Source organism: Emys orbicularis, chromosome 6 (genome assembly GCF_028017835.1).
Source record: "Emys orbicularis isolate rEmyOrb1 chromosome 6, rEmyOrb1.hap1, whole genome shotgun sequence".
NCBI lineage: Eukaryota > Metazoa > Chordata > Testudines > Emydidae > Emys > Emys orbicularis.
This window is the reverse complement of record NC_088688.1, coordinates 126,324,813-126,351,669: the sequence shown is the minus strand read 5'-3', so window position 1 is coordinate 126,351,669 and position 26,857 is coordinate 126,324,813. Positions and strand designations below refer to the sequence as shown.

The following is a 26,857-nucleotide window of genomic DNA, read 5'->3' as shown; positions in this document are numbered from 1 at the left end:
TTAACTTATTACAATTTTTCGGAGAATCTTGCAAGGTAGTTTAACTGTACAGCAAGCTGGGCAATCCAGAGCTTCCGGAGGATCGGACAAAACTTTCCATTCCCCTGTCTTTTGGTCTAACAGGTAGGCATTTGGATTGACAGAATAATCTTCAGGACGCTTGTCACCTGCACAAATGATGCCTCCACACACGAACACCTTGTTGTCACCAATAGAGCATACTGCATGAGACAAATCCAAAGTATAGTTATTTGGCAAGAGAGGCACAGTGTTCGTGGACTTGTTGGCTTTAAGCTTCTGCAGGTTTATGTTCAGACTTTGTTTGTGGCTCTGTATGCTCAGGATGTTGTCCTGTTGAAAAGACAACAGAGGTTTGTGATTGAATTCAATGGGAAAGGTGAGGTACTGTACCACTTCTCCTGTCTGAGTGTCAAAACAATCCACCACCCCTACTCGGGAGAAACGCCCATTGACCAGGCATCTTCCCGTCACAATATAAATAGACTTGTCTTCCTTTGTGATCAATGCAGTTGCATCCATAGGAATGCTCATCTTCCCAGCCAGTGTCCACTTCTCTTTCCTCTCGTCATACTTGTAGATATTAGAGACATATTTTCTTGGGGCTGTGCTGCCTCCTACAGAGTACACCACTCCCCCACACGTCACCATGGTATGGAAGACCAAACCTATGGGCAGATCAGGCAGTTTAGTCCAGGAGTTGTTATCTATATCATACCTCCAGGCAGTCTTTAAGCCAGATATCTGCTCCGTTGTTCCTCCAGAGACGTAGATGTACCTTCCTACTGCAGCTGCACTGAGAGCGGCTGCTTTATACGGCATCTCCGTTAGTTTTAGCCACATGTTCTCCTCAATAATGTAAGCAAAAACCCCATCATTGAATCTACCATGCTCTTTCTGACCTCCTAAAATCACCACTGAGTCCATTAAGGCCCCCTTTCTTTGGAAAAGAAGCAGACTTTGAGGAGTTTCTTGCTTTCTGTCACTCAAAATGGTCTCCATCTGGGCCAGGGGGCCAGAGTGACTCTCAAACAGCAGCACTTCGCGGCTGGCAGCCAGCAGCGTCTTGGTCGAGACACCAGTTAAATGAATGTAGGGGAAGAACTTTTTGAAATACTTATCTCTTTCTCCCCGTTTGTGTTTCACCCACTGGAGCAGGGCAAGGAACGCTTGATCCTCGTTCTGCACGTGAAGGTTCTCGTCCTTTAGCAGCTTGCCAAAGATCTGGTGGGGGCACTGCAGGAGGTCTGAAATTCCCTCTGGGCCTGACCAGTAGTGGAAGTTGTCACGGATACCAGCATAGGCACTGTTTGCCACCTCTTTCAGCTCATAAGTGTTGGCTAGGAACAGGTAGCACAGGCAGTTGTTCTTCTTGAGGGACCTAAGGAGGAAGTCAGAGCAGTGGGCTCTTAGAGACTCCGAGCTGAAGTAGTTCGCCCCCTTCAGCAACTCCTCCACATTCTTCTCAGACACCAACACCTTACCAGTGTAGAAATAGTCCAGCAGCTGCTCCACCAAGGTAGGATTCAGGAAATTAGCATCGATGATGATAAAGAGCTCATCACCTATCTTCATGTCATTGCTTGAGATCAGATTCTTCACGTGGGTAGACACAGCTGCCAAGACATTGAGATGGGCAGAGAAGACCTGCTGGTCCACACTGAGTACCATGTCGCAGAACTCCCTATTCTTTCTCTGCTTGTTGAGGGCCTGCAGGACCAAGCTGTTGTGGTTCTTTTCTGTGAACTGCATCCTCATGTTCTTAGTATGGTTGGGCAAGAAACAGGGATGAGAGTGCAAGCTGTAGGAGGACTACTTGTCAGGTGTTATGAAAGCCCCACTCGGTGACAGAGGAGTGATGTCATCAAGTATAGCGGCCAGGTCACAATTCAACACCTGTGACATGTAGAAAAAGAGTCTTTTAACAATCTGGCTAGCTGTGATATAGAGAGAGTATGAATTGCTGTAGTATCCAGGCATGGAAATAGTAAAATAAGAGAGGCACAAGACAAACCAGACTGGGCTCTTCTCTCACCTACCTGGGGTAAGAGCTATATATGCATTTATATAAAATCATTTTTGCCCCATCACTATGGCTAGGTTAGGCATTTGCAGGAACATGCATTTTGCACTGAGCTTTCAAGGTGGTGGATCTGGAATGCATTCTGGTCTCCCCTGGTAGATTATTTCACTGTGTAGGGTCCAGTACCCAATTCACCCTGCCTTCAGCTGCCAATATTCTTACTCTAGGAGCATCTGTGTCCCCAAGAAGCACTGTGGTCTTATAAGCAGGTAACCTGGCTCCAGCCCATTAAAGACTTTGAGGTTAGGACCGGATATTGAAGTGGGCCCATTCCCAGAAGGGGAATGTGGAACTCTGGTGTCATGTGTTCCTTGCAACTCAGTAACAGGCTGCTGCCAAGTGAAAAAGCTGGAGTTTTGGGTTGGCCCTCATCGATCACCCCAAGTGGAGGGAATTACAGTCACACGATCTAGAGGTGACAAACATGGATTGTGAGATCTTTGTCTGATCAAAGAGGTGAAGTCTCCTGTATCTGCAGAGGTGGAAGAAGGCATTCCTGGTATTGTTGTTACCTGATTCCCAAGAAGCAGGGATGAGTCTTGCAGTGCTCCAATGCTTCATGTTACCTGGGTAATCTTGACAGGTGCCTTTGGTCGTCATGTTTTTTTAAGATCCTCAGATTGTTTACCTCTTCCTACCAGCTATCACTTCTGTCTCACCTGGATTGAGCTTCAGTCAGGGGCTTGTCTCCTGTAGGCATTGTGATGTCTGTGTCTCATCTGTGGGCTTATCTCACATAGGCTTTGTGACACCAGCACTGCTGAGAATGAGCTGTAAAGCCTGTTGTTGACATCAGCACATTGATAGCACTGGAGTCTATGATGCCTAATGATTTTTCCTAAGGTTGTTGAAAAGGAGAGGGCAGGACTGATCCCTGTGTGAGAGCTTGGAGACAAGGAGCTGTTGCCCATCACTACTCTCTGATCTGTTGGAGAGAGGCGACTGGATCTAGATTTGAATTATACTGCTCACCCAGACAGGTGATGAAAGCAGGTCAGTAAGACCTTGCAGCTGACGCCTGTGAATCAGTCAAGAAGTATGAGCATGGAGGTTTCAGCTCCGGCCACAACAACAAGGAGACCATAAGTGCAATGAAACCCATTTCTGTATTGTGACCTGCTCTGAACCCTGCTTGTGAAGGTTCTTGGATGCTGGCAAATGTACATTCTATTGGAGTTACATCATTGATAATGTTTGTATGATTTTACTTAGGTAGGGCAGGTGGTGATCTGTGAGACTGTTGTTGTCCAAAGCTGGTTTCTGGAAAACTGGCTGGACTATTAGATGCTACAGGAATGTGGGCAGATGGCCTTCCCTGTTAAAAATTTTGACTTAGCTAGTTTTTGCTGGATTTCACCAGCCATGATGAGTAGGGATATGATTCACATCCACATCCACCCTAATTGAATTGGCCTCGTTACCACTGACCACCCCCCACTCGGAAAGGCAACTCCCATCTTTTCATATGCTGTGTATTCATATACCTGCCTACTGTATTTTCACTCCATGCATCTGATTAAGTGGGTTATAGCCCACGAAAGCTTATGCCCAAATAAATTTGTTAGTCTCTGGATTTATGTTAAATAAATAAATTAATGGAGATATCCTATCTCCTAGAACTGGAAGGAACCTTGAAAGGTCATTGAGTCCAGCCCCCTGCCTTCACTAGCAGGACCAAGTACTGATTTTGCCCCAAATCCCTAAGTGGCCGTGTAGCGAGGCGGTGGGATACCCCACAGCCCCGCTGAGGGCCGAACCTCCCCTAATACCAACGTGGGCGGAGCCACCGGGTCCAGCGCCCGCCCCTCCGAGGTCACGGCCCCGATCCGGAAGTATAAAAGCCCGCCTGCAGAGCTCAGTGGAGCCCAGGTCGGCGGAGAGAGCAGACGTCCATGGCCGAGCTCCCGCTTGGGAAACAGCCGCAGGCCGTGACCGGCCTGCTGACTCACCGGGCCGGTCGAGCCTACCTCTCGCCCGGTACCCTGAGGAGGACTGGCCAAGCCTGCCCCGTGCCAGGTACCCTGAGGAGGAGCCGAGCCTGCCCTTCGCTACCTACCCGGAGGAGCCGATGCTGATGAGAGGAGCCGATGCTGGTGGAGAGCACCGACGACACTAAGACGGCCCAGGTACCATACGAGGGGGAGTGTGGAAGTAGCCCAGGGGCAGCCGACCCCAGTCTGGCTGCTGTACTGCCAGAGCTGATGTCAGTGTGTTGCAGCCAGGATCCCCACTGACAGCAGCGAACGTCCATCACTGCTAGGGCCCCGGGCTGGGACGCAGTGGAATGGGAAGGTCTGCATCCCCCCTGCCACCCACTCCTTGGGTGGCAGACTCCCCCTTTTTCCCTGGCCTAGAGAGGCTGGGACCTGCTACAAACCCTGACCCAGCCCCTGGTTAAAGGCCTGGGTTACTGACCGACTATTTGCTTGCTGCCCCGCCCTGCCCTAGGGCCGGGACTGCTATAGACATTGCCTCAGCCTCTGTGTAGCGAGGCGGTGGGATACCCCACAGCCCCGCTGAGGGCCGAACCCCGGCCGAGACTGTTACACGCCCCCTCAAGGATTGAAGTCACAACCCTGGGTTTAGCAGGCCAATGCTCAAACCATTGAGCTATCCCTCCCCCCTTACCTCTACTTGTTTCTATTTGTTAGTCTCTAAGGTGCCACAAGGATTCCTTGTTGTTTTTATTTAAAACAGAGTATTTCATAGAAAATAAAAGAATCAGAGATTAAAGGGAGTGAATAAACAATTCCACATCTTACAGTCACACAAAGTTCAATCAAGGATGAAGTTGAGAGCGGGATCATTCATCAAACAGAGATTCCAAGTGTCCACACTTTAACAAGTATATCATTTTTTAATCCCAATTAAAAGATGTTCTTTTGTACTGAATGATCAATGACACATTAATTTTTCCTGAGGTTAAAATGCAGTAAATGCCAGTAAAACACTACCACACCCAACAAATGCAAATATACTGCTCATTATTTCTCTTGTTAACATAGCTGACCTGAATAACTGACTTGTGTCGACTCAGAAACCTGCTGTACAAATGTAACAATCAGCTTTTTATCTCACTAATGCAAATGCCTACCACAACGTCATCATTCTTTAAAGTTTTGGGTGGAAAGTCAGTTAGACATTAGTATTTTCTCTTGCTACAGTCTGAATGGTGAATCCTCATGGAAGAGGAGTATTTTCCTTACATCACCTTTGCTTCTGAAATAAAGCCTTCACACATTGGTAGAAAAGAGCTTTGGTACTAAATCTGCAAATAAAGAACCCAGCCTGGAATGACTGGACCTAAAATACTTGGAGACCTGCAGGGGCAGAGTAAAATGGAATAGGGCCCAGCTCCCTCAATATGTTAGGCTTCCTTACTCTCCTTTCCCTCCCAATTCACTCAGCTGGAAAAACTACACAAAGTTCAAGGCAGTGGAGAATCAGGGCCCGGGGGCAGCTCAGGCAGCCCGTGTGCCAGTCACATCGGCCGCTGCTGGGGCAATCTCGAGCTACCGCCCCTCCCACCTCAGCAGCAGCAGAGTTTGGGTGTGGGAGGGGGCAGGGGGTTGGGGCACGGGATGGGGTGAGGTGGGCTCTGGGTGGCGCTTACCTGGGGGGGGCTCCCCGGAAGTGGCGACATCCCCCTCGCTGGGAAACATTAAATAAAACACAAACCAAAAACAAAGGGCCTTATTCATGACTGACAAGATATTTGAAATTTCAGAAACATACAATGTGAAGAATCTTATCTAATATTTCTGAGGTGCTAGGTTCCAGCAACAACAGGTGTTTTAAACCATGCTTCGTCAAGATTAGAGTGGGATGTTTGGGGTAGAAAGGTATGTATGGGAGTGTGCCATCCATGTATCAGGAGACCCCACCTAGTAGCTTGTTTGGACTATCTGCAAATATCTTTAGGAAATGCAGATAGATCGCAAGTGGTTCAATTACCAAAGTGTGTGTGTGTGTGTATGTGGGAGGGGGGTTTAAAAAAATTCCAATGGAATGTTTCCATTCATATTATTTCATATAATTTGATCATGCCCCTCTTATTAACAATTCTGTCCCCTTTAGCTAACAATTCTGATTATGACATGTGAGCCAGAAAAGAATCCAGATGGCTCTCCCATAGCTGCATTACCTTTCCAGGAGAAAGTAGTAAAGTTGTCCTTTTGTGACTAAAGTAAGCAGCCAGGACTCTGAACACATACTGGGAGTGGGGCTAGTGAGTTAGATGACACCATTTCAATAGTCACTTGCCTGAGCACAAATAGTTCCTACCTAGGGTGACCAGATAGCAAATGTGAAAAATTGGGACAGGGGGTGGGAGGTAATAGGAACCCATATAAAAAAAAAGCCCCAAATATCAGGGCTGTCCCTATAAAATCGGGACATCTGGTCACCCTATTCCCACTCCCATCCCCCAAAGGAACTTGACAATGGGAGGGGAGGCTAAGAGTGGGGACCAAGTGGAGGGTGGATGGGGCATTAAGTGTTTAAATTGCCTGGCTCACTGGTGGTGTCAGTGCTGTCAACCGCAAACATTAAAAATCATGTCAGCCTCCCTCTGCCCAAGAAATCATGAGACTGGCTTTAAAAAATCATCCATTGCTGCATGAAGGGTAATCCTTGCTACCATAGGTGCCGATTCTGTGGGTGCTCCAGGGCACCCACATCCTCCAGGGCAGGAGCACCCACGGGGAAAAATTAGTGGGTGCTCTGCACCCACCGGCAGCCAAGCTCCCCTCACCCCCTGCCCCACCTCCTCCTCCCCCTGAGCACACCACGTCCCCACTCCTTCGCCTACCTCCCAGCGCTTCCTACCCGGCTGCCACCAAACAGCTGGTGGCGCTAGCACGCTCCCGGGGGGGGGGGAGGAGCGGGAACGTGGTGTGCTCGGGGAGGAGGCAAGGAAGAGGCGGTGCCAGGGCAGGGATTTGGGGAAGGAGTTGGAATGGGGGCGGGGTGGGAAGAGGCAGGGCAAGGGCGGGGCCTCATGGAAGGGGTGGAGTGGGGACGGGACAGGGACCGGGGGGCGGAGAGGTGGTCCAAGCACCCAGGGAAAAGAGGGGAAGTCGGCGCCTATGCTTGCTACCATGGATGTCACGTCTCTATACACCAGTGATAGTGTAGCTGCCTGCCTCAAATATTTACAAAACAACGGACAACCCTCCAATATCCACCCCAAACACATTGCCAGACTCATCCATTTCATCCTCACCCATAACAATTTTACATTCAACAACAAACAGTTTGTCAAAACCACGGATAAGGGTTCCCCAATAGGTCAACCTCTTCATGGACCACTGTCATAACTGTAAAGGGAAGGGTAACAGCCCTCCTGTGTACAATACTATAAAATCCCTCCTGGCCAGAGACTCCAAAATCCTTTTACCTGTAAAGGGTTAAGAAGCTCAGGTAACCTGGCTGACACCTGACCCAAAGGACCAATAAGGGGACAAGATACTTTCAAATCTTGGTGGGGGGAAGGCTTTTATTTGTGGTCTTTGTTTTGGGGGGTTGTTCCCTCTTGGGACTAAGAGGGACCAGACATCAATCCAGGCTCTCCAAATCTTCTGAACAAGTCTCTCATATTTCAAAATTGTAAGTAACAGCCAGGCAAGGCGTGTTAGGTTTATCTTTGTTTTCTCAACTTGTAAATGTACCTTTTGCTAGAGGGTTTACCTCTGTTTGCTGTAACTTTGAACCTAAGGCTAGAGGGGGTTCCTCTGGGCTCTTTGAATTTGATTACCCATAAAGTTATTTTCCATCCTGATTTTACAGAGATGATTTTTACCTTTCTTTTCTAATTAAAAGCCTTCTTTTTAAGAACCTGATTTATTTTTCCTTGTTTTAAGCTCCAAGGGGATTGGATCTGGACTCACCAGGAATTGGTGGGGGGAAAGGGAAGGGAGGGAATGATTAATTCCTCCTTGTTTTAAGATCCAAGGGGTTTGGATCAGTGTTCACCAGGGAATTGGTGGAGGAGTCTCTCAAGGCTACCCAGGGAGGGAAAGGTTTTGGGGGGGAAGACAGAGTTTCCCAAATAACTAATAAATCATTTGGGTGGTGGCAGCAAAAGCAGATCTAAGCTGGTAGTTAAGCTTAAAGGTTTTCATGCAGGTCCCCACATCTGTACCCTAAAGTTCAGAGTGGGGAAGAAACCTCGACAACCACCTTGAAGAAGAATTTCTGGACAAACGTACCAGGATCTGTATGACATATACGAGAGAGGTCGATGATATTTTCTGGACAGATGGTTTAAACGCCCTCATAGATTTCCACCACAACTCCAGCAACTACCACCCATCCATTAAACTGTCTCTGGGACCCTCCCACACCACTTCCTGGACAAAACTGCACATGGCAGCAGGGGCTCCGAGGAGAAAGGCCTTGGCAGGAATGCGATGCGAAGTGAAGGCTGAAGGGACCCGAAAGGAGGCGCTGACCACAGCCGGGGTAACACGTGCTTTGGGCGCGTTGCCAGACTCCGTTGTGACCAGGTTTAAGCTGATAAGGATCACGTTATTCAGAGTTCTGGCTGAGACCTTTTCTCGGGACCGCGTGGGCCCCGCTCACCACGGCAAAGCGCTGCCCGTAGCTGGGCTAGGCCCCGGCTGGGTTACCTAGGCAACCAGCCCCATCGCACCTGGCTGGCCGAACCGGAACCGGACCTTCCTTAGCCCCACCCTGCCGTGTGCGCATGAGCCGCTCTGATTGGCTGGGCTGCGCCGGCGTTCGTTCGCGGGGATTGGCTGAGGCTCGGCGTGACGTGACCCGGGCTCCCTGCCGGCGGTGGCGCGCCGGGCTGGGGCAGTAGCGGTTGGCGGCCGTTGTTCCCGGGGCTCGCGCGCGCTCGCTCGCTCGCCCGCCGCGATGCCGCTGGAGTTCGAGCTGTGCCCGGGCCGGCGGGTCGGGGGGGCCCAACCCTGCTTCATCATCGCCGAGATCGGCCAGAACCATCAGGGGGACCTCGCCATCGCCAAGCAGATGATCCGCATGGTCAAGGTGCGCGCGGCCGGGGCGGGGCTCCGGCCTGACCAGACCCGGGCTCTGCTGGCAGGGAAGGAGGGACTAGGGGGCGGGGTCACCGTGGGGGGAGGGGTCTGTAGGGGGGAGGGGTCAGTGGGGAGCGGGTGGGGTTCGGAGGGCGCTGGGGGGAGGGGTCTGTGGGGAGCGGGTGGGGTTCGGAGGGCGCTGGGGGGAGGGGTCTGTGGGGTGTGGGTCAGAGGGCGCTGGGGGGAGGGGTCTGTGGGGTGTGGGTCAGAGGGCGCTGGGGGGAGGGGTTTGTAGGGGGAGGGGTCTGTGGGGAGTAAGGATGCTGGGGGCAGTGGGTGGGGGTCGGAGGGTGCTGGGAGGAGGAGGGGTCTGTAGGGAGCATGGGGCTGGGGGGAGTGAGTGGGGTTGGAGGGCGCTGGGGGGAGGGGTCTGTGGGGAGTGGGTGTGGGTCAGAGGGCCCTGGGGGGAGGGGTTTGTAGGGGGAGGGGTCTGTGGGGAGTAAGGATGCTGGGGGCAGTGGGTGGGGGTCGGAGGGTGCTGGGAGGAGGAGGGGTCTGTAGGGGGGAGTGAGTGGGGTTGGAGGGCGCTGGGGGGAGGGGTCTGTGAGGAGCAGGGGCACTGGGGGGAATGAGTGGTGTTGGAGGGCACTGGGGAGAGGGGTCTGTAGGGGAGCAGGGGTGTTTGGGGAGGAGCTAGGGTGCTGGGGACTGTAGGGGTGCTAGGAGTGGGGCAGGGTTGCTGTGTTGAAGGGTCTATGGGGGAGCAGTGGTGTTAGGGGGAGCAGGTTTTAGGGGCAGGGGTGACCCCAGAAGCCCTACAAGGGGATGAGGTGTGCTAGTCGCTGCTCCCTGTGAGCAGTGAATTTCAGCACCACTCCCCAACAGCATCACTGCCTTCCCATGTACCCTCTCCAGGGATCAGGGGGCCCTGGGAGTGCAGGTCAGTGAGAGCCCTTGGGCATGGATTGGCACAGTGGAGCTCTGAGCTCGCCTAGGTGCCCCACAAGATTAGAGGCAGGACAGCAGTCCTCTCCCAGCTGGTGATGTGTCATATTGAAAAAGATTTATCTAAAGCTGTATTACAGGTTAGTGAAGTGACCTCAAAAGCAGGAAGTGGCCCAATTAACCTAGCAGGGTCCTCCTTTGACTATATGATCGCATACTGTTTATGCAGGATCCTTCCTCATTCACCACATGACTGAATACATGCGTGGAGCCATTTGTATGGTGTCAGAGTGTTATTTGTATAATAAAAGTCAGTGTGTAATTGTGAAGAATGGAGTTGTTTTTTTTAACCCTTATCCCTCTGGTAAATCAGAGCTGATTTGAATCGTATCCATGAAAGGCAAATTTGCCATTTGGCTCTATGTCCCTGTCAAATTTTAAGTTTCTTTCATCTCCCACTGAGGTGCCAGAGCTGCTGGGGGTTTTTTTTTAAGCTGCATTTTTAAATAGAAAATTAGCTTATTTCCCACACTATTTGTAATTGAAAACATCTGAACCATTTTCCCAACTTAAAAAAAACATTGATCAGGGACTGAACAAGTGTGTCAGATTTTAGCTAATAAAACAAGAGATTGTAAAAATCTTATAAGAAACTGAAAAAGTCCTACCTATACTATATATGCTAGTGTATGAGTGATTGCTGTCCACTTGGCACTGCAACTTTGACTTGTGTTATTTTAGCTGAACTTCCAAACAGCACTCTTTATTGAGGTGAACCTCTGTGATTTACCAGCTCTTCTTTCTCTCTTGATAGTGAACTCAGTGGAGTTGGGTTGCTTTATATATATATTTTTTTCTTTAAAGTTTGAGCTACAATCAACCTCAGAACTTTCCTTGATTTCAGTACCTATAACAGCAGCTATTAGAGATTGGCAGACTGAACTTGGGGGAGAAATCCGAGCAGAATTTATTTGGACTCTTGACCTTATGTAAACACTATGTACTGGTTTTAGAGTCCACATTTACAATAAAGGTCAGATTGAGCAAATCCAAGCTAATAAATCCCCAGATATTTTTATTTTTCCTTCCAGAATCATTGGACCTTGATATAATTAGAAATCTTGTTAAAAGTTACATTAGTAGTTTGGCAGTTTATATTACCGCTGTGCTCTTTTTCAAAGTCTGGGATATATTGGTTAAATAAGAAACGCACATTGCAGGAGAAGTCTGAGTATTGATTACTTTAAAAATATATATCTAAAGGGAGGGTGACTTAACTAAAGGAAAAATGCAGTTTCAGTGTTGTTTCTCTCAGATAATTGCTGCTCTCCTGGGTATAGTTCTTTGCATAGTGAAGCACAAGGCTAATACATTTTTTCTTACCATCATGTACTTACGCATTTACCAGGCTGAGAGTATGTCTATAGAGGATCAGTATTCAGTATGGAAATAATTGATGTGATTAGCTGTCAGTACACATACATGGTTTTTTAAAATGTTTGTCTTTGTTGCATGCTATCCTAAATTATTTTTATGGTCACCCTCACACAATTACTTACATTAGCTCTGTCAAAGATAGGAAGACACTTATTTTGAGACTTATTTTCACGTATGAGAACGTTAGCCAGACTTACTTTGGTTCTGTGTGTTTCTTTTCAGCAGTACTTACGAACTATAGATTCAGTGGCACCTGTCTTGTGCAGATTCTAAGATGATGATATGTCTTGCAGGAGCGTGGAGCAGACTGTGCCAAGTTCCAGAAGAGTGAGTTGGAGCACAAATTTAACAAGAAAGCCCTGGAGAGGCCCTATACCTCCAAACACTCCTGGGGAAAGACTTATGGAGAGCACAAGCGCCACCTGGAGTTCAGTCATGACCAGTATCGAGAGCTAAAGAAATATGCAAAGGAGATAGGCATCTACTTCACAGCCTCTGGCATGGATGAGGTACATGAGCTGTAGTGGTACAGAAAGCAAAATGCAATTCTTGCATTAATACAGTTGTAGTGTTGTGTAATTCATACATAAAACTATCATCAAGGGTCTGGACTCTAAATTACAAAACAAATGAAAACTAGTGCCAATGTACAACTTTGTCTTTAATCAGTCCCATTGTGTGTCAGGGCTTGTCTACACTGGCACTTTACAGCGCTGAAACTTTCTCGCTCAAGGATGTGAAAAAATACCCCCCTGAGCGCAGCAAGGTTCAGCGCTGTAAAGCACCAGTGTAAACAGTGCACCAGCACTGGGAGCCGCGCCTCTCGTGGAGGTGGTTTTTTTTGAGCGCTGGGAGAGCTCTCCCCTAGCGCTCTGCCATCACTACACAAGCCCCGGCAGCACTTTAGCGTTGCCAGTGTAGACTAGCCCCCAGTTACAGTTGCATGTTTCCTACCCAAAAATGTCCCCCAAATACATTTTCTCATATGCTGAAGTGCCTACCCACAGTGGAGCAAGTTAAAGAAAAGGTCTTATCCAGAACTCTGAATAACTTGATCTTTATCAGTTTAAACCTGGTTACAACAGAGTTTGGCAATTCTCCCATATTAGATGTTACCCTCTCTATGGTCAGCTCCTCCTTTCAGGTTCCTTCAGCCTTCACTTTGCATCAAATTCCTTTCCTGTCAAGGCCTTTCTCATCTGAGCCCCTGCTGCTATTTTGCAATTTTCTCTGTTTGCTATCCACCATACCCCCTTTGCTTGACCCAAACCACGAAACTAATGGTCCCTTTTCTTGTCTTCTCTTACTCTTTGGTCAGGAATCCTTCCATCCAACTCCCTCCTCCTAAAACACCCTGATCCCGTCTGACGGTCTCTCAGCCACTCTGCCTTCAAGTCCTCTCCTATAAACATATTTTCTCCATGAAGCCTATAATTCATACTGCTTCCATCAAAGGGGTGTGTGTGTGTGTGTAAAGAAATAAAAAAGCCCTCTATAATCCTCAACTGTTGTGCATAACTGACCTCAGCAACTACATAATCTTGATGTTAACATAATCCTTTGAACATGATGTATAGCTGAAATCTGGTAACTGGAAAATTCAACAGGTACAGTCTTATTTTCAGTGTGTTTCAGCTGAAGTGCCCGATAAAGTTTCAAGGATTACTTTGTTTTTCAATTTTGGCCTAGAAACAGATGAGCAAAAATACTGTTGTGGGTCACTTCATGCTGCCTTCAAGTCAAGGAGGCTTGCTAAATAATGGATATTGAACTTTTACATTAACAAATAAAACCCAACAATCCCTCATGTGCTCTTGCATCTGGGATTTTAAAGTGGGATTTTCAAAAAGACACTTTTGAAAACCCCACCCTTCATTCTTTGGTGTTTGATCTACAAAATGTGAAACACTTACCATGAAGGGCCGAGCCCCTTCAACTCCCAATGGCTAGCTGAAGTTGTTTAGCACCTTCCAGGAGAAGTTCTTTTTTTACTTTGGATACTGATGTCTTGTGACTGAGGCAGCCATCCTAATTTAATTGACAATATTGACCCGCAAAAATGCATAATGTATTTGTCTAAGAAGCTGCCTGCAGCTCTCATCATGACTAATGTGTTTTGACTATAAATGCTTCATGCCGTGAAATAATATTTTTCAATTAGTAATATTAAACTGAACATAACTAAATGGAATTTTGTGCTATAGAAGATGTAGAGTTAAGTTTTTAATAATATGAGGAAGAAATTTTGATTAATGTAAAGTAAATATAAAGGAAGTGAGTGACTCCTTTATATACTCTGTTCCAATTTGTAGTGAAGACAAAACAGAGTCCCAGTGAACCACTCTGTGCACCATGTGCGTCATTCAAGGTTATTTCCCGTTCCTTGAATCTCTCCCATACAACTTGCCAACTTTTCATAAGAAATGATTCATAGATTCCAAGGCCAGAAGGGACCATTGTGATCATCTGGTCTGATCTCCTGAGTAACACAGGCCATAGAATTTCCCCCAAATAATTTTTAGAACATATATTTTTAGAAAATGAGCACAGAGTTAGAAAATAGCGGTTATGCTTAAGAAAGGTTGGGCTCCATATCTCTCTCTTGTGTAATCTTCCCCAAGCCCTTTCAATGGTAACAGGGGGCCACAAATCTAATTTGTTTATTTAGTTCAAATAATTATGAAGATCCACAACAGCATAAGCACAAGAAATTTGATTTAGCATCATAAAGGTGGGACAAATTAGACTAGATCATAGTTGCTTTTGTCTTTCCTCTTTCTGGCAGAAATCCTAGACCCAGATCCTGAAAGATATTTAGGCACCTAACTCCTGTTAATTTCAATGGTCTTAACCTCTAAATAAACACCATAACTACAATGAATGAGTTGCAGAATTTGCTGTCCTTTCCAGCATTGACAAAGTTGTGTAGCTATTCTAATGTCTTCCCAAAACAGAGCAAGTGTGGAGGAGTTTTGTAACAGCTCTGCTGATTAAATGGTTTTATTTTTAATTCCTCCAGATGACTCCTCTACTTAAAGAGGCCAGTTACAATTGGAATGGCAGTCATTGCCTGATCTCTGATAATACCTGAATTATTTTGTCTGCAGCACATAAGTTTTTAGAAGAGGGTTGAGTATAATTAACATTTCAAAAAGCTGTTGCTATTTCATGTGTTCTGGTGCAGCTTTATATTTATCTTCTTAGTTTTAACTACTTCTAACTACTGAATAAACAGCTCTTAAATATACCATTATAGAACCTCTCAATAGTTTTGAGACTTGTAACATTTTCTATTCTGACTTTTTTATTTAAAAAAAATGGGCGGGGGGGAATCACTTCTCTTTAGAAGGGAAGCATTCTATAAACAAAAGCACCCACCTGGTAATTTACATCTGGGCCTCCAGAAAACAAAGTCCTAAGAGAGGAGTTGATCACTGGTTCAGAAGGTTGGTGATACCTTTCACCTGTGGGGTCATTGATTCAAATCCAGCCCAAGCTGATAACTGGCTGAAAGTTGTTACCATTTGATGAGTGAAATGAGTTGATCTCAGTCCATTTTTAGTGGACAAAGGTCCACATCACAAAACTCACCAGCAAGCTCCCCATAGACCAAGACACATCAACTCAAAGAGGCACCCAGACCCTCTCCATAACAACAGATGCAAAACCTGTAGACCTGTAGACCTATCTCTACTGCTACGATGATCAATACCTCCCTACAGCACACCATTCAAAATCCTTGGGTCCTACATATGCCATGTCTCATCCGGTGCACTTAATGCCCCAGTAACAACTATGTGGGTGAAACCAGACAATCACTATGCTCTAATCACACAGAAAAATAAGTCAAAAACACCATATTACCTCTGGGTGAACACTTTTCACAAAATGATCACTCCATATCTGACCTCTCAGGCCTCATCCTCAAAGGGAACCTGCCTAATACCTTCAAAAGACATGCCTAAGAGCTTAAATTCATAACTTTGCTAGACACTAAAAATCATGGACTTAAGTCATAAATCCAGTGTCTTTATTATTACAACAACCTGTAACCCACTAACTCTTCTTTGTCTTATGACCGTGGAAGTGTTAACTGGCCACTTCACCTTAACAGTCTCTTACAATATGTTAACAACATATGCTAAACAAATGGTTCCATCTTGTATTTAGCTGTGACACACTGAGTGCCTTTCCCAGACCTGAAGAAGAGCTCTATGTAAGCTCAAAAGCTTGTCTCTCTCACCAACAAAAGATATTACCTCCCCCCATATCATGGCTACACTACCACCTGAAGCAAAAATCACCAGCTCAGCTGAATCTGATTAACACCACTTGAGAGAGGCCAAAGATTAAAAACACCTGGAAGCTGCACTACTCTCTGATGCCTAGAGGTGGGACCTTCAGTTCATGGTGGAGGCACATTTGGCAAATCTATGTGGTGAAGTTAGTGCTTTTGCTGTTCATTCTGTGGATAGCAACATGGATACTTTGATATAGCACCAAGGATCTCAAAGCAATTCACAGACAGCAGATATCAGTCTCTAGCACTATCTGTCCAGTACCTTTCCTGACCAGTAAATTCCATCACACCATAGACACTATACTTAATCTTGCTAGACTTAACTTCTTGGGCCAAATTCAGTGCTGTTTGGGGTTTCACAGGGTGTTAGTCTGCAGAATTTGGCCCCATGCATTCAATATGTTGTCCCTGATCCAGGAGTGGAAAGTGATGTGATTGGTGCTATAGGGTAAGTTTTCATTGGAGTATGTGTGTGCATGGCCTTGAACTTTCAAATACTTTTGTTACAATTTCCTAGTCTTTCTTATGGAAAAGAAGGGCTCAGTTATCCACTGTGGGTGATTCTTTGTTGATGTTGAGTAGGACGACGACTGGTAATTTTAGGAATTCAAAAAAAATGTGTTCTCTTTTCATAGATGGCGGTCGAGTTTCTGCATGAACTGGATGTTCCATTTTTTAAAGTAGGATCAGGGGATACTAACAATTTTCCATATTTGGAAAAAACAGCAAAGAAAGGTGAATGGTTTTATTTTTGACTGTTTTATTAACCTTCACTGAGTCCCAGCAGATTAGGTCCCAACCATTTCCCTCCCACTTGAGACAACGATCTGAAAGTTTCAGTAACTTCTCAATTTCAAGTTATGTCTCTTTGTGAATTCCTTTAGCTATCGTCTGTTACAGCCTGGACCAATCTCTCTCTCTGACTGGACCACCAGTCTGTTGTGCATGAATCCAACTGCTGGATCCCACATACTTCTAAGCCCCTGGTTCTAGCTCTGGGTTTCTCAGGCACACTCTCAGGTGTAGAGTGCATGGCTAACATCCTTCTTGGGCAGTGGGACCCTGCAGTCCAGCCACGTTAGACCCCAAAACCAGTGACCTAGCTCTCCCAAGCCCTACCTCTCTGTGGGCACTCTGAGCTTCTTTATTAACCCCTTCAGTGACCGCATGGCAGGAAAGCAAGGAACACAGGCATAGTAACGGGATTTCTTAATCCCAAACAATTTACTCTTAACAGTACAGTAGAGAGAGAGAGAGATCTTTAGAAAAGAACAAACAGTCCTAAATGTAGTGCCCCTTCCCCCCCCCCCCATGATTTCACCCATCCTATGAGTCCTGGGTGTGATCAGCATCCATAGGCTAGTCAGCCTGTCCTGCCTCCTTAGCCTAGTTTTCTTGTATGTCTCTGTGGTCTGGCCCCTTTCTTAGAGAAGCTCCTCTGTTTTAAAACAGTCTCTGTTCCTCTTTTTCCCATGTCCTTTAGCTAGGAGCGTTCTGGGTTCCAGCTGCCTCCCTGCTCTCTCCCCTCTTGGCTTAGAGCCCATGAAACAAAATGGGGTTAGCAATTTAACACAGACATACCCCCAACCTGTCACAGCATCAGTTTTAGCAATCAGGCACACTTAACGTAATGCATCTTTAAATAGAATGCAATTGCTTGCAGTGTATTTTAGCGTTAAGTGAACAACAGACATGGTGTTTTTGTTGCTGGCATAACATTCTTTCTAGTTTAACTAATTTCAGTCAGCAAAATGAAATCCTTGACAAATGCTTAGGTGCGGTGATCTAGCAGCTATGACATCTAAGGGATTGTCTACACACATAGTTGTTCTGGTTTAACTAAAGGTGTGACTTTTTTTTTTTTAACTGATTTAGTTAAACTGGAGCAAAAGACTGTGTGGACACATTTAGTTTAGTTTAACCAGCCTTATATTGCTTTAGCTTAAATCAGTTTGGAACAAGTTTCAGCTACATCAGAATAAGCTACTCTTGCACTGAAATAGTGGTAGTCAACATTTTGCACCGGTTTAACCGAATCTGTTTAAATTCACTCTTATGTTAAACCAATGCAACTTGCATATATAGATTAGCCCTAAGTCATGAAGCCTTGGGAGAAAAATGACTGTTTGTTTTCCCGGCTAGGTCGCCCAATGGTAATTTCCAGTGGGATGCAGTCAATGGACACAATGCACAAGGTTTATCAGCTTGTGAAACCGATCAATCCCAACTTCTGCATTCTCCAGTGCACCAGCGCTTACCCTCTTCAGCCTGAAGATGTCAACCTCCGTGTGATAACGGTCAGTGAATCACATGTAATGTACAGGGTATAGGGAAGGCAGGGCACAGATGAAATAATGCACTTTTACTTAGATTCCTAGATCTTGGGGATGCTGGTATTTGCTGCTGAGAGGGCAGAAAATGTCATGTTTTTCTAGTTCCCCTAAGGATCAAAGTAAAAGCTTCTGCTGGAGCCCTGATTGGCAGAATTTGGCATCAAGGAATTTGATTTGATTAAATTTGATTAAAATTGATTAAAAAAATTAAAATGGAGATATCCTATCTCCTAGAACTGGAAGGGACCTTGAAAGGTCATCAAGTCCAGCCCCCTGCCTTCACTAGCAGGACCAAGTACTGATTTTACCCCAGATCCCTAAGTGGCCCCCTCAAGGATTGAACTCTCAACCCTGGGTTTAGCAGGCCAATGCTCAAACCACTGACATATATTACCAGTCGACACATGCACACTTAAACAGTGCTGGGTGTGAAATATGCATGGAAATATTATCTTGTGCCTGCACTCTGACGTGGCATAAGACAATAATGTGTAGGCAATTAGACACTAAGAACCTAGATAATAGGTCAGGTCAGAAAACTTTTAATTAAAAATATTTCCAATGAAAAGCAAGAATGTGACTAAAATGCATCTGTGCCCTGAGGTAGTATGCTCCTGTTGGTAGTAGGCACATGGATATTTATGATTACTAAGGATACTACAGTAAGAAAATAAATGTTTGCAAAACTGTGGAAAATATTTAAGCACATGCTTAACTAAATGCACACGAGTAGTTGTATTGTTTTCAGTGAGACTACTCACTTGTGCATATATAAGCACTTTTAGGATCCGGTCTGAAGCATCCTCTGCTGCAATGTTACATGTGGTGCTTTATTTTAAAGTTAGTCTGTATCCAAAGGATTTTATAGACAATTTTAAATTGGTTCAGTCCAGTTGACTCTTGGATGGGAACAGAGAGACACATTGTTAGTGTAAGCCACTATCTTTGGGGTTTAGGTGCTGATGGATACAACTTAACTAGGAAAAACACCAGAGAAGTTTGAAGGTACAAGGAGCCTACCCTTCCTTACTCATGCTGGTTGTCCCAGTGAACCCCTTAAACAAAATCAGGCTAGTCACTAGTGCAGTGCAGTAGTTCGTATGAACTGAAAGCAGGATTTACCTGTTAAACAGCCAACCGTTTGTTTTATGACACTAGTGGTCTGTATATTCACGTACAGTCATTGTTACATTTGTTCTCTGTGACTCTGAAATTGATATCCTTATAATTCAGATCAACTTTGTTGTCATTCAAGGCGTATCAGTCAGCTTTTCCAGATATCCCCATTGGCTATTCTGGACATGAGTCTGGCATAGCCATTTCAGTAGCAGCAGTTGCTATGGGTGCTAAAGTACTGGAACGCCATGTGACTTTGGACAAAACATGGAAAGGAAATGATCACCAGGCATCCCTGGAGCCGAATGAACTGGCAGAATTAGTGAGAACAATCCGTCTGGTGGAAAAGGCAATGGGGTCTCCAGTCAAACAGCTCTTGCCCTGTGAAATGGCCTGTAATGAAAAGGTAACTTTCCTTTTGAATTCACATGTAGCTAAAGGCCAACTAGACTGACAACTAATTGTTCTTCGTTTAGTATGTAGGAGAAGCAACTTGCAAACTGTAACTGCAGATACTCTTCTACTCCCATTAATATAGCTCCTTCTGCCTCCCCATCCCAAACCCTTTTGCTGCTCATGTGTAGACACTGCTAATGCTTCAGTTTTTCTTAGCACAGACTTACTACCGCGTATAATTCATTCATTCGTTTTGTCAGCATATAAATATTTCTACTGATAATCTTGCCAAGGCGGGCAAGTGCAGTGCAGCTCCAGTTAACCAAAGGTTGGTTACAGTGCCCTCTGGTAGTCAGGCTTGAGCCTTAGGCATTCGTAGACCTCTTCTCTTCTAGTAACTTGACCAGTCTTGGGGAAGGCAGCAGGCTCTCTTCACTGTAACTAGAAGAACCCCAGTCAGTCACACCCCTGATTCTAGAAAGGATTTGAGTGACACCTGTGCCCTCAATACAACGTGGCATTCAGCTGTATTTACAGTGAAGATTTCCATACTAAAACATCTTCACTAAACTGATTTGAAAGTTTAGTGAAGTGAGTGCATTTGAAAGTAGAGCAGACAGGGGAGAGGAAAGTCAGTGAGTTTTCTTTGTAGCTGGTAAGAAAAAAGAAAGACCTCATTTTCAATCTTTCGCTTGTCCTTGATACTTTATGAATTAGAATGCACTTGGTTCAATAAACTAATCCTCTTCTGTTGGTATTTCTGTAGCTGGGGAAGTCTGTGGTGGCAAAAGTGACTATCCCTGAAGGTACGGTGCTGACTCTTGACATGCTCACAGTGAAGGTGGGAGAACCTAAAGGATACCTCCCAGAAGAAATTTTTGATCTGGTTGGCAAAAAGGTCAAAACAAACATTGAAGAAGATGAAACAATCACTGAGGATGCAATAGAAAATCATGTTAAAAAAGTGAAATGCTAAATGTAAGCATTCACATCTGTATTGTTCATAACATGCTGTGCAGGACAGTACTGCAGCCATACTTTTTGGAATTAATAGTGTGGTAGATTAGAAATGAAGGGATTTAGGTATGAGAATCTGAACAGAATTTCTATTTCATGTTGGCAAAGAGATATTTGCTGCAAACTTACATGAAATTATGAACCCCGTTTTATTAAAGTTGTGTAATATTGTGTTTAAAAAAGGATGTAATCTTCAACATCACCAAAGATCCTGTTCAGAAGCATCTTGTATGCTGCTCATTGTCAGGATATCACGGTAATGGTTATTTGGGTGAGAAGATGAGTGTGTGGGTTTATTTCAGGTTCCTTTTGGGATGATCTAGATCTAAGATGTCAATATGTGCATACCAGTCTCAGTAGCACTAGCCTAGCAGAAACTTCTCTCATTAGACAATTATGCAGTAAATATTCCCGGTGGCCCCTTTTTTTTTTTAAACACCTTTCAATCATCTGATGCTAGAGCCTGGATTACATAAGAACGGCCATACTGGGTCGGACCAATGGTGACCCTAAAAGGTAATTATCAAGTGATCTCTCTCCTGCCATCCATCTCCACCTTCTGACAAACAGAGGCTAGAGGCACCATTCCTTCCCCATCCTGGCTAATAGCCATTAATGGACTTAACCTCCATGAATTTATCTAGTTTTCTTTTAAACCCTGTTGTAGTCCTACCTACAGCACTGCTGCTCCACTGTGACAACTCATTTGTGTCTCCCTGCTACCTTTCTGCCCCTTGGTCTGTTGCCTCCCCATCATCTCCTTTACCGTGAGAACTGCAGCCTCCTGCTGCGGCAGCCCGTGCTCCTCGCCAACTTGTGCACTGACTAATGCCTGCTGCTTCGCTCCTGCATGAAGGAAGCAGGGTTACAGGCTAGAAGAAATGGCAGCTGTGGGCTGCCAGTCATACGCTCTTCAATTCCCTTAATAACTGGAGCAATACCTTATTCGAATTCATGTTAACTAACTGATAGCAGAAGTCATTTTTATCAGTGAAGTTGATGGAACTTTCTGCCTCTTATGACTTTAGGTATCTTGGACACCCTGACAATATAAGCAGAGCTGTGGGCTGCTTAATGTTGATCTTAAACGTACTACTGCAGTGCCAGGAGACTGTATGGCTATACATTTAAGATGGGAAGAGGTTGTTTCATTCAGCTTCTTGCTTAAATTGTATGGATCGTGCTTGTGAGCTTCAGTTGATGCAGCATGCTTGCCTTAATAGAAGATGATACTAAATGATTGTTGAAAGAAACATTTTTATTGAAAACAAACAAAAATAAATCAAGTTTGTCAAACAAAAGCTGCTACTTTGCCATTTCATTTTAAAGAGGAGACCTAGCCCTTGCATTTTCTTAATATCCCATGCACAGAACATTATTGTAGGCGTGCCTCTGGCATTGGAAACCAAGGCGTGTTCTAGGCCTGTGCTCTCACAAGGTTAGCGAATACAGTAGTTAAAGCACTACAGGTGGCTCTACACTAGAAAAAGGACTTCTGTGGATAGAATCTAAGAAATCCTTCTGAATTTAAAGTATTATGGATTTGGGAAAAGAACAAACCACCACTCTTATGCACATCCAACTTTAAGAATACAGTAACTTTGAGAGCAACAGTCATAACAACCCGCTTGCATGTGAGTGTGGTAAAACACTAGCAGCGCTAATTGAGTGCCTTTGAAAGTAGAAAGCTAGAGAGAAATTAAAGTAGTATCTCCCAGCTCCATAAGCTCTGCAATGGAAGTGACAATGCAGCTAGAATCTAATGTGGAGATGGTCCTTTTCCACATGCCTCCGACTTCCCAATGGGGAGTGATGGGGCTGTACAGCATCACAGTGCTTCCTCTCGCACCACCTTCAGAACGGCTGCGGTGTGCATTTCTGGAGGAGGAGTGCATCTAAAGAAAGTTTCACTGTAAAACAGTAGGACAGGCTTCCCTCAATGACCAGTGTGCTGTACTACTTAAATCAGTTCAATTCAAGCTCTACTTACTGGACCCCAAACACCACTAGCTAGTTAGTGTCGATATAAAAGTCCTCACTCCAGGAAAATCTGAAATTAGTTTTAGGCAACAGTGAAAGCAACCCTTTGATTGTTCTTGGAAGTGGATGAAGCTTTTTACCATGAGCTATTTCGGTTACTGGATCTGTTCTCCAAATTCAAACTGAAATAACAAAATTAAACTAAAAGTTGCATCTTACATAAGCCAAGCTCAGAGTAATACCTATGCAAGATGGTAATCTCTCCAGCCAGCTGGAGGTAGGGTAGTAGTTTAATAAAATGGACTACTAGCTCCTGTTCCAAAAATCAGTTGCATAAACTATGACAGCTATCACGTAATTAAAATAGGACTGTGTTCTATTTTGTAAGCCACAATCCACTACAAAAATACAGTGTAAAATTGCTTTAGTCTTTTAGACACCCTGAGGAGGATTCTTACAATTCCATAACCTGAAGTGCCATTCATAAATGGCAGAAGAGCACTTGGAAAATACAATCATGTAAAAATCACTCATCTATAATAGTATCTTCTGGGGTATTTGATTTGACAAAGACCTGAGTATTTATCTATACTGGGTACTGAGAATCACATTTTAGTGATCAGTATTGAGTAAGAAATGTAGCTAAAGCCTTTAAAGCCTTACAGCGTGGTTGCTGTAATCTGTGAGAATTAATTTATAACTCCTTTTAAAGTGGTTTTACATACAAATAATTGCAAAGCAGGCTCTAGTTCATGTCTTTGTCTCATCACTTCTTAAGTCAGTTTGCAGATTGTTATTGCACCTTCCCACAGCCTAAGTGCTGGGTAAAGAGGCTCTGTGAACTTGCAGCGGAACGTATGCAGGTGGGCCATACCATCTGTTACATTATAGAACGAAAGGATGCCAGCCTCGTAATCCAGGAAAACACCAATTCGTTCTGGATCGTCATTGATCAGGATCAGGGTCCTCTCTCCCTTGTGAAATGCCCAATATTCAAGGTCAAACCTTTTTATACACCAGGATGCTCTGTTCCACCCTAATCGACAAGTTTCGGCGTCTCCATGTCTCTTGATGGAAGGGTACGCTGCTCCAATCCACCATCCTTGTCCAGCGTGAAGCACGTCCACTTCCCAGTAATGGCTCCCAGAGAAGAAAGCATCTTTGCTCAAGACTTGCCATAATTTATCAAATCTCTGGGGGCTATAAGGGTAAAATTTCCTCCTCCAGCTGCAGCTTACTGTAAGACGATCCTCAGACAAACTCAACCTGGGATGAAGGCTCTCGTATTCCAAGGTTGGAGATCTCGCATCTAGAACCAAAACCGTAAGTATGTTACATGTAATTACTTGAAACTTGCATGAGTGACTAATAGAGATCTCTTGAGACAAGTCAGGCCTGATTCCTGTGAATGATGGCAAGTCTATCAGACCGCTGAAGGTAACTGTGGTAGAGGACTGTAACTTTGTTGGGAAAATGCAACTAAAAAAAAAGTGGGGGGGGAGGGAGAAGGAAAACTGCATTTTTGATTACTTGTAGTTTAAGAAACTTGTCAAGGGAGAGACCCTAAAAACAAGCTATAAATTTACATACTAGTTTAAAACATTAGTAAAATGTAACCAAGGAAAACTGCTTTGCATAAGACTGGATGGAGGACATGCAGTCTTATGGGAGAACCAAATTTTAACCAAATTCAGTACATTAAATAACAAATAAGTATATAATATCATTATATATATAATACCAACTATTGCTGTAGATTTTTAAGGACAAGTTTATTTTTCTTAGAACTGATTTTTCTACTTGACTCAAATGGCTGCAGATGCCTCATGGAAAACTAAGTAAACAGTCTTATTAGTAATGGTTTTGCTGCTGCATGCCATATTTTCTGAATTATTTTTCCTCCCTGCCTCTCTCTCTGAAGATTATCAGGATATTTTGCTTGTAAATAGGATCTGTGGTCTTTAAACATCCACCTGTCTTTTAGTGTCACACATGATAATACTGTGATGACGTATTTGGGCACTGACGTTAATAACTAGTGATATATAGTAATTACACAGTACTTTTCGTGAGCAAAGGCCAGAATAAGGATGTGAATTTACATCAGCTGAAGATCTGGCCCTAGATTTCAAAGCTATCTACAAAATTGGGCAAGTATAATTTTTCTAGTTTTATAGAAGGGGAAACTAATACAATATGGCTAAGTGAGAATTAAACAGCAAGAGCTTGTGTTTTTATGCAAACAGCCTTAGTAATAAAAAATGACAGAAAAACAGATTTTTTTTTCTACACACATGCTTTGTGTGTGTACACACAATAGTTATACATATACACATTGTGGACCTGATTCTTCCAATGACCTTATGTAGTCATTTACACCAGTGCAAGCTGAGTCCAAAGTGGGTGTGAGAAGCTACCATTCTGATTTAGTAGTATTTTACTTCAAATTTGTAGTCCGTACAGGTGCAAATGTCTAGAGAGCCGATTTGTCACTTCCTTGCACAAAGTATGTGTTTATCAGTGTGTTTTCCAAAGTGAAAGTCTTTTACACTGTCTGAAAAAATTAGGCCTTGTCTAGACAAGGAAAGGTGGTTGGGCTTAGCCAGCTCATGTTAGCTGCTCTAACGTTTTTCCTAGCCTACTTAAAGCCTCATTAGCCCTTACTTTAAAAAGCAAAATGACACAACTTATTAAAGGTGTTCGCCCAAAGCAGCACTCACATGCTTTCTTAGCAAATAACTTTGTCCACAAAGCCTTGAGTGACAGCCAGAGACACAAGTGCTTAGAATTTTTAACAAACTGGATTGTTTTGTGATTTGATCTTTATATAGTCACCCATATATGTGTGTTTGTACTGTTTCCTGTTTAGGCGGTCAACTCCTTGGGCTGAGGGTTATGTCTTCCATTATGCTCCATACAGGGCTGAACACAATCAGTTGCTGTACAAGCCTTGGTGGTTAGGGCTCACGTGGGATGTGGGAGACCCAGGTTCAAGTACCTGCTCCTAATCAAACAGAGGAGAGACCAATGTAATAGAAAGAGAGAGCCTGAGACATTAGGTCTGGTATGAGGCCTGAACTAAAGTCAGGCCCTGTTACAAAGCAGATACCTGCTTGCAGGTTCAATATCTGATACATGAACTTGGCAAGAACAGGGCTGGTATTGCAAAAACACAAGCAGTCCTAGGCACTAGGTATTCACGTAAACACATTCCAGCAGGATAGTACGAGAACACCCCGATACAAGGGTATGGTGTAAACACACTCCCCAAAGATAATACAGGGACACACTGACCTCTCCTAAGGATGAGGTCAGGATGGCAGGGTGAAGGATAGAGATGTTTTGATTGAACCCACATGTACAAGGTAAAGAGTGTAACTACCTATGTCAGAGGGGCTGTGATAAATGAAGGTGGGGGAAGCTCCCTTTTATGGACCCCCCAGTTAGCTATAAAATCCGTTAGTAGCTGTTCTCTACTTGCTTTACCTGTAAAGGGTTAAAAAAGCCCATAGGTGAAAGGAAGGGAGTGGGCACCTGACCAAAAGAGCCAATGGGAAGGCTAGAACTTTTTAAAATTGGGGAAAAAACTTCCCCCTTTGTCTGTCTGGTTGTTCTCCCGGAGAGCAGGGACAGGGCTGGAGCTATGCTGTAAATGCTTGGGCCAGGTATGAAAATCATCAGCTCATACCTAGAAACTACTCATTTGAAACCCCAGATATGTAAGTAGATCAGGAAATGTCTAGGAAGATGCGATTAGGTTTATCTCTTTATGTCTTGTGGTCTCCTCTGTGCTAACCGCAGGTGCTTTTGTTTTGCTTGTAACCTTTAAGCTGGACCTCAAGAAGCTATCTTGATGCTTAATCCTTGTAATTGGGGTTTTTTTTAAACCTAGCAAAAAGCTGAAGTTCCAGATGTATTTTCTTTCTTTTTGTTTTTAATAAAATTTACCTTTTTTAAGAGCAGGATTGGATTTTTGTGTCCTTAAGAGGTTTGTACATGTTGTTTAATTAGCTGGTGCAACAGTTAACATAAGAACATAAGAAAGGCCGTACTGGGTCAGACCAAAGGTCCATCTAGCCCAGTATCTGTCTACCGACAGTGGCCAATGCCAGGTGCCCCAGAGGGAGTGAACCTAACAGGCAATGATCAAGTGATCTCTCTCCTGCCATCCATCTCCATCCTCTGACGAACAGAGGCTAGGGACACCATTCTTACCCATCCTGGCTAATAG

General features: G+C 44.6%; 3 protein-coding genes across 3 annotated transcripts in view; 1 reads left to right on the top strand and 2 right to left on the bottom strand.

Annotated features, from left to right (window-relative positions):
- Positions 1-1,776, bottom strand: CCIN (calicin). Its single transcript, XM_065406991.1, has one exon. It carries the CDS (start codon positions 1,774-1,776, stop codon positions 1-3), a length of 1,776 nt encoding a protein of 591 aa, XP_065263063.1.
- A 7,204-nt stretch (positions 1,777-8,980) lies between these two features.
- Positions 8,981-20,623, top strand: NANS (N-acetylneuraminate synthase). The gene is made up of 6 exons (XM_065406236.1): positions 8,981-9,112; positions 11,778-11,993; positions 16,420-16,519; positions 17,927-18,081; positions 19,373-19,639; positions 20,396-20,623. The coding sequence occupies exons 1-6, from the start codon at positions 8,981-8,983 to the stop codon at positions 20,603-20,605; spliced, it is 1,080 nt and encodes a 359-aa protein (XP_065262308.1). The 3' UTR covers positions 20,606-20,623.
- Positions 20,624-23,375: 2,752 nt separating this feature from the next.
- TRIM14 (tripartite motif containing 14) overlaps positions 23,376-26,857 on the bottom strand; it is a 36,887-nt gene continuing 33,405 nt past the window's right edge. The window contains exon 6 of the mRNA XM_065406235.1: positions 23,376-23,935. Within this exon, the coding sequence (XP_065262307.1) occupies positions 23,400-23,935 (536 nt within the window). The 3' untranslated portion in view covers positions 23,376-23,399. The remainder of the gene's footprint in view (positions 23,936-26,857) is intronic.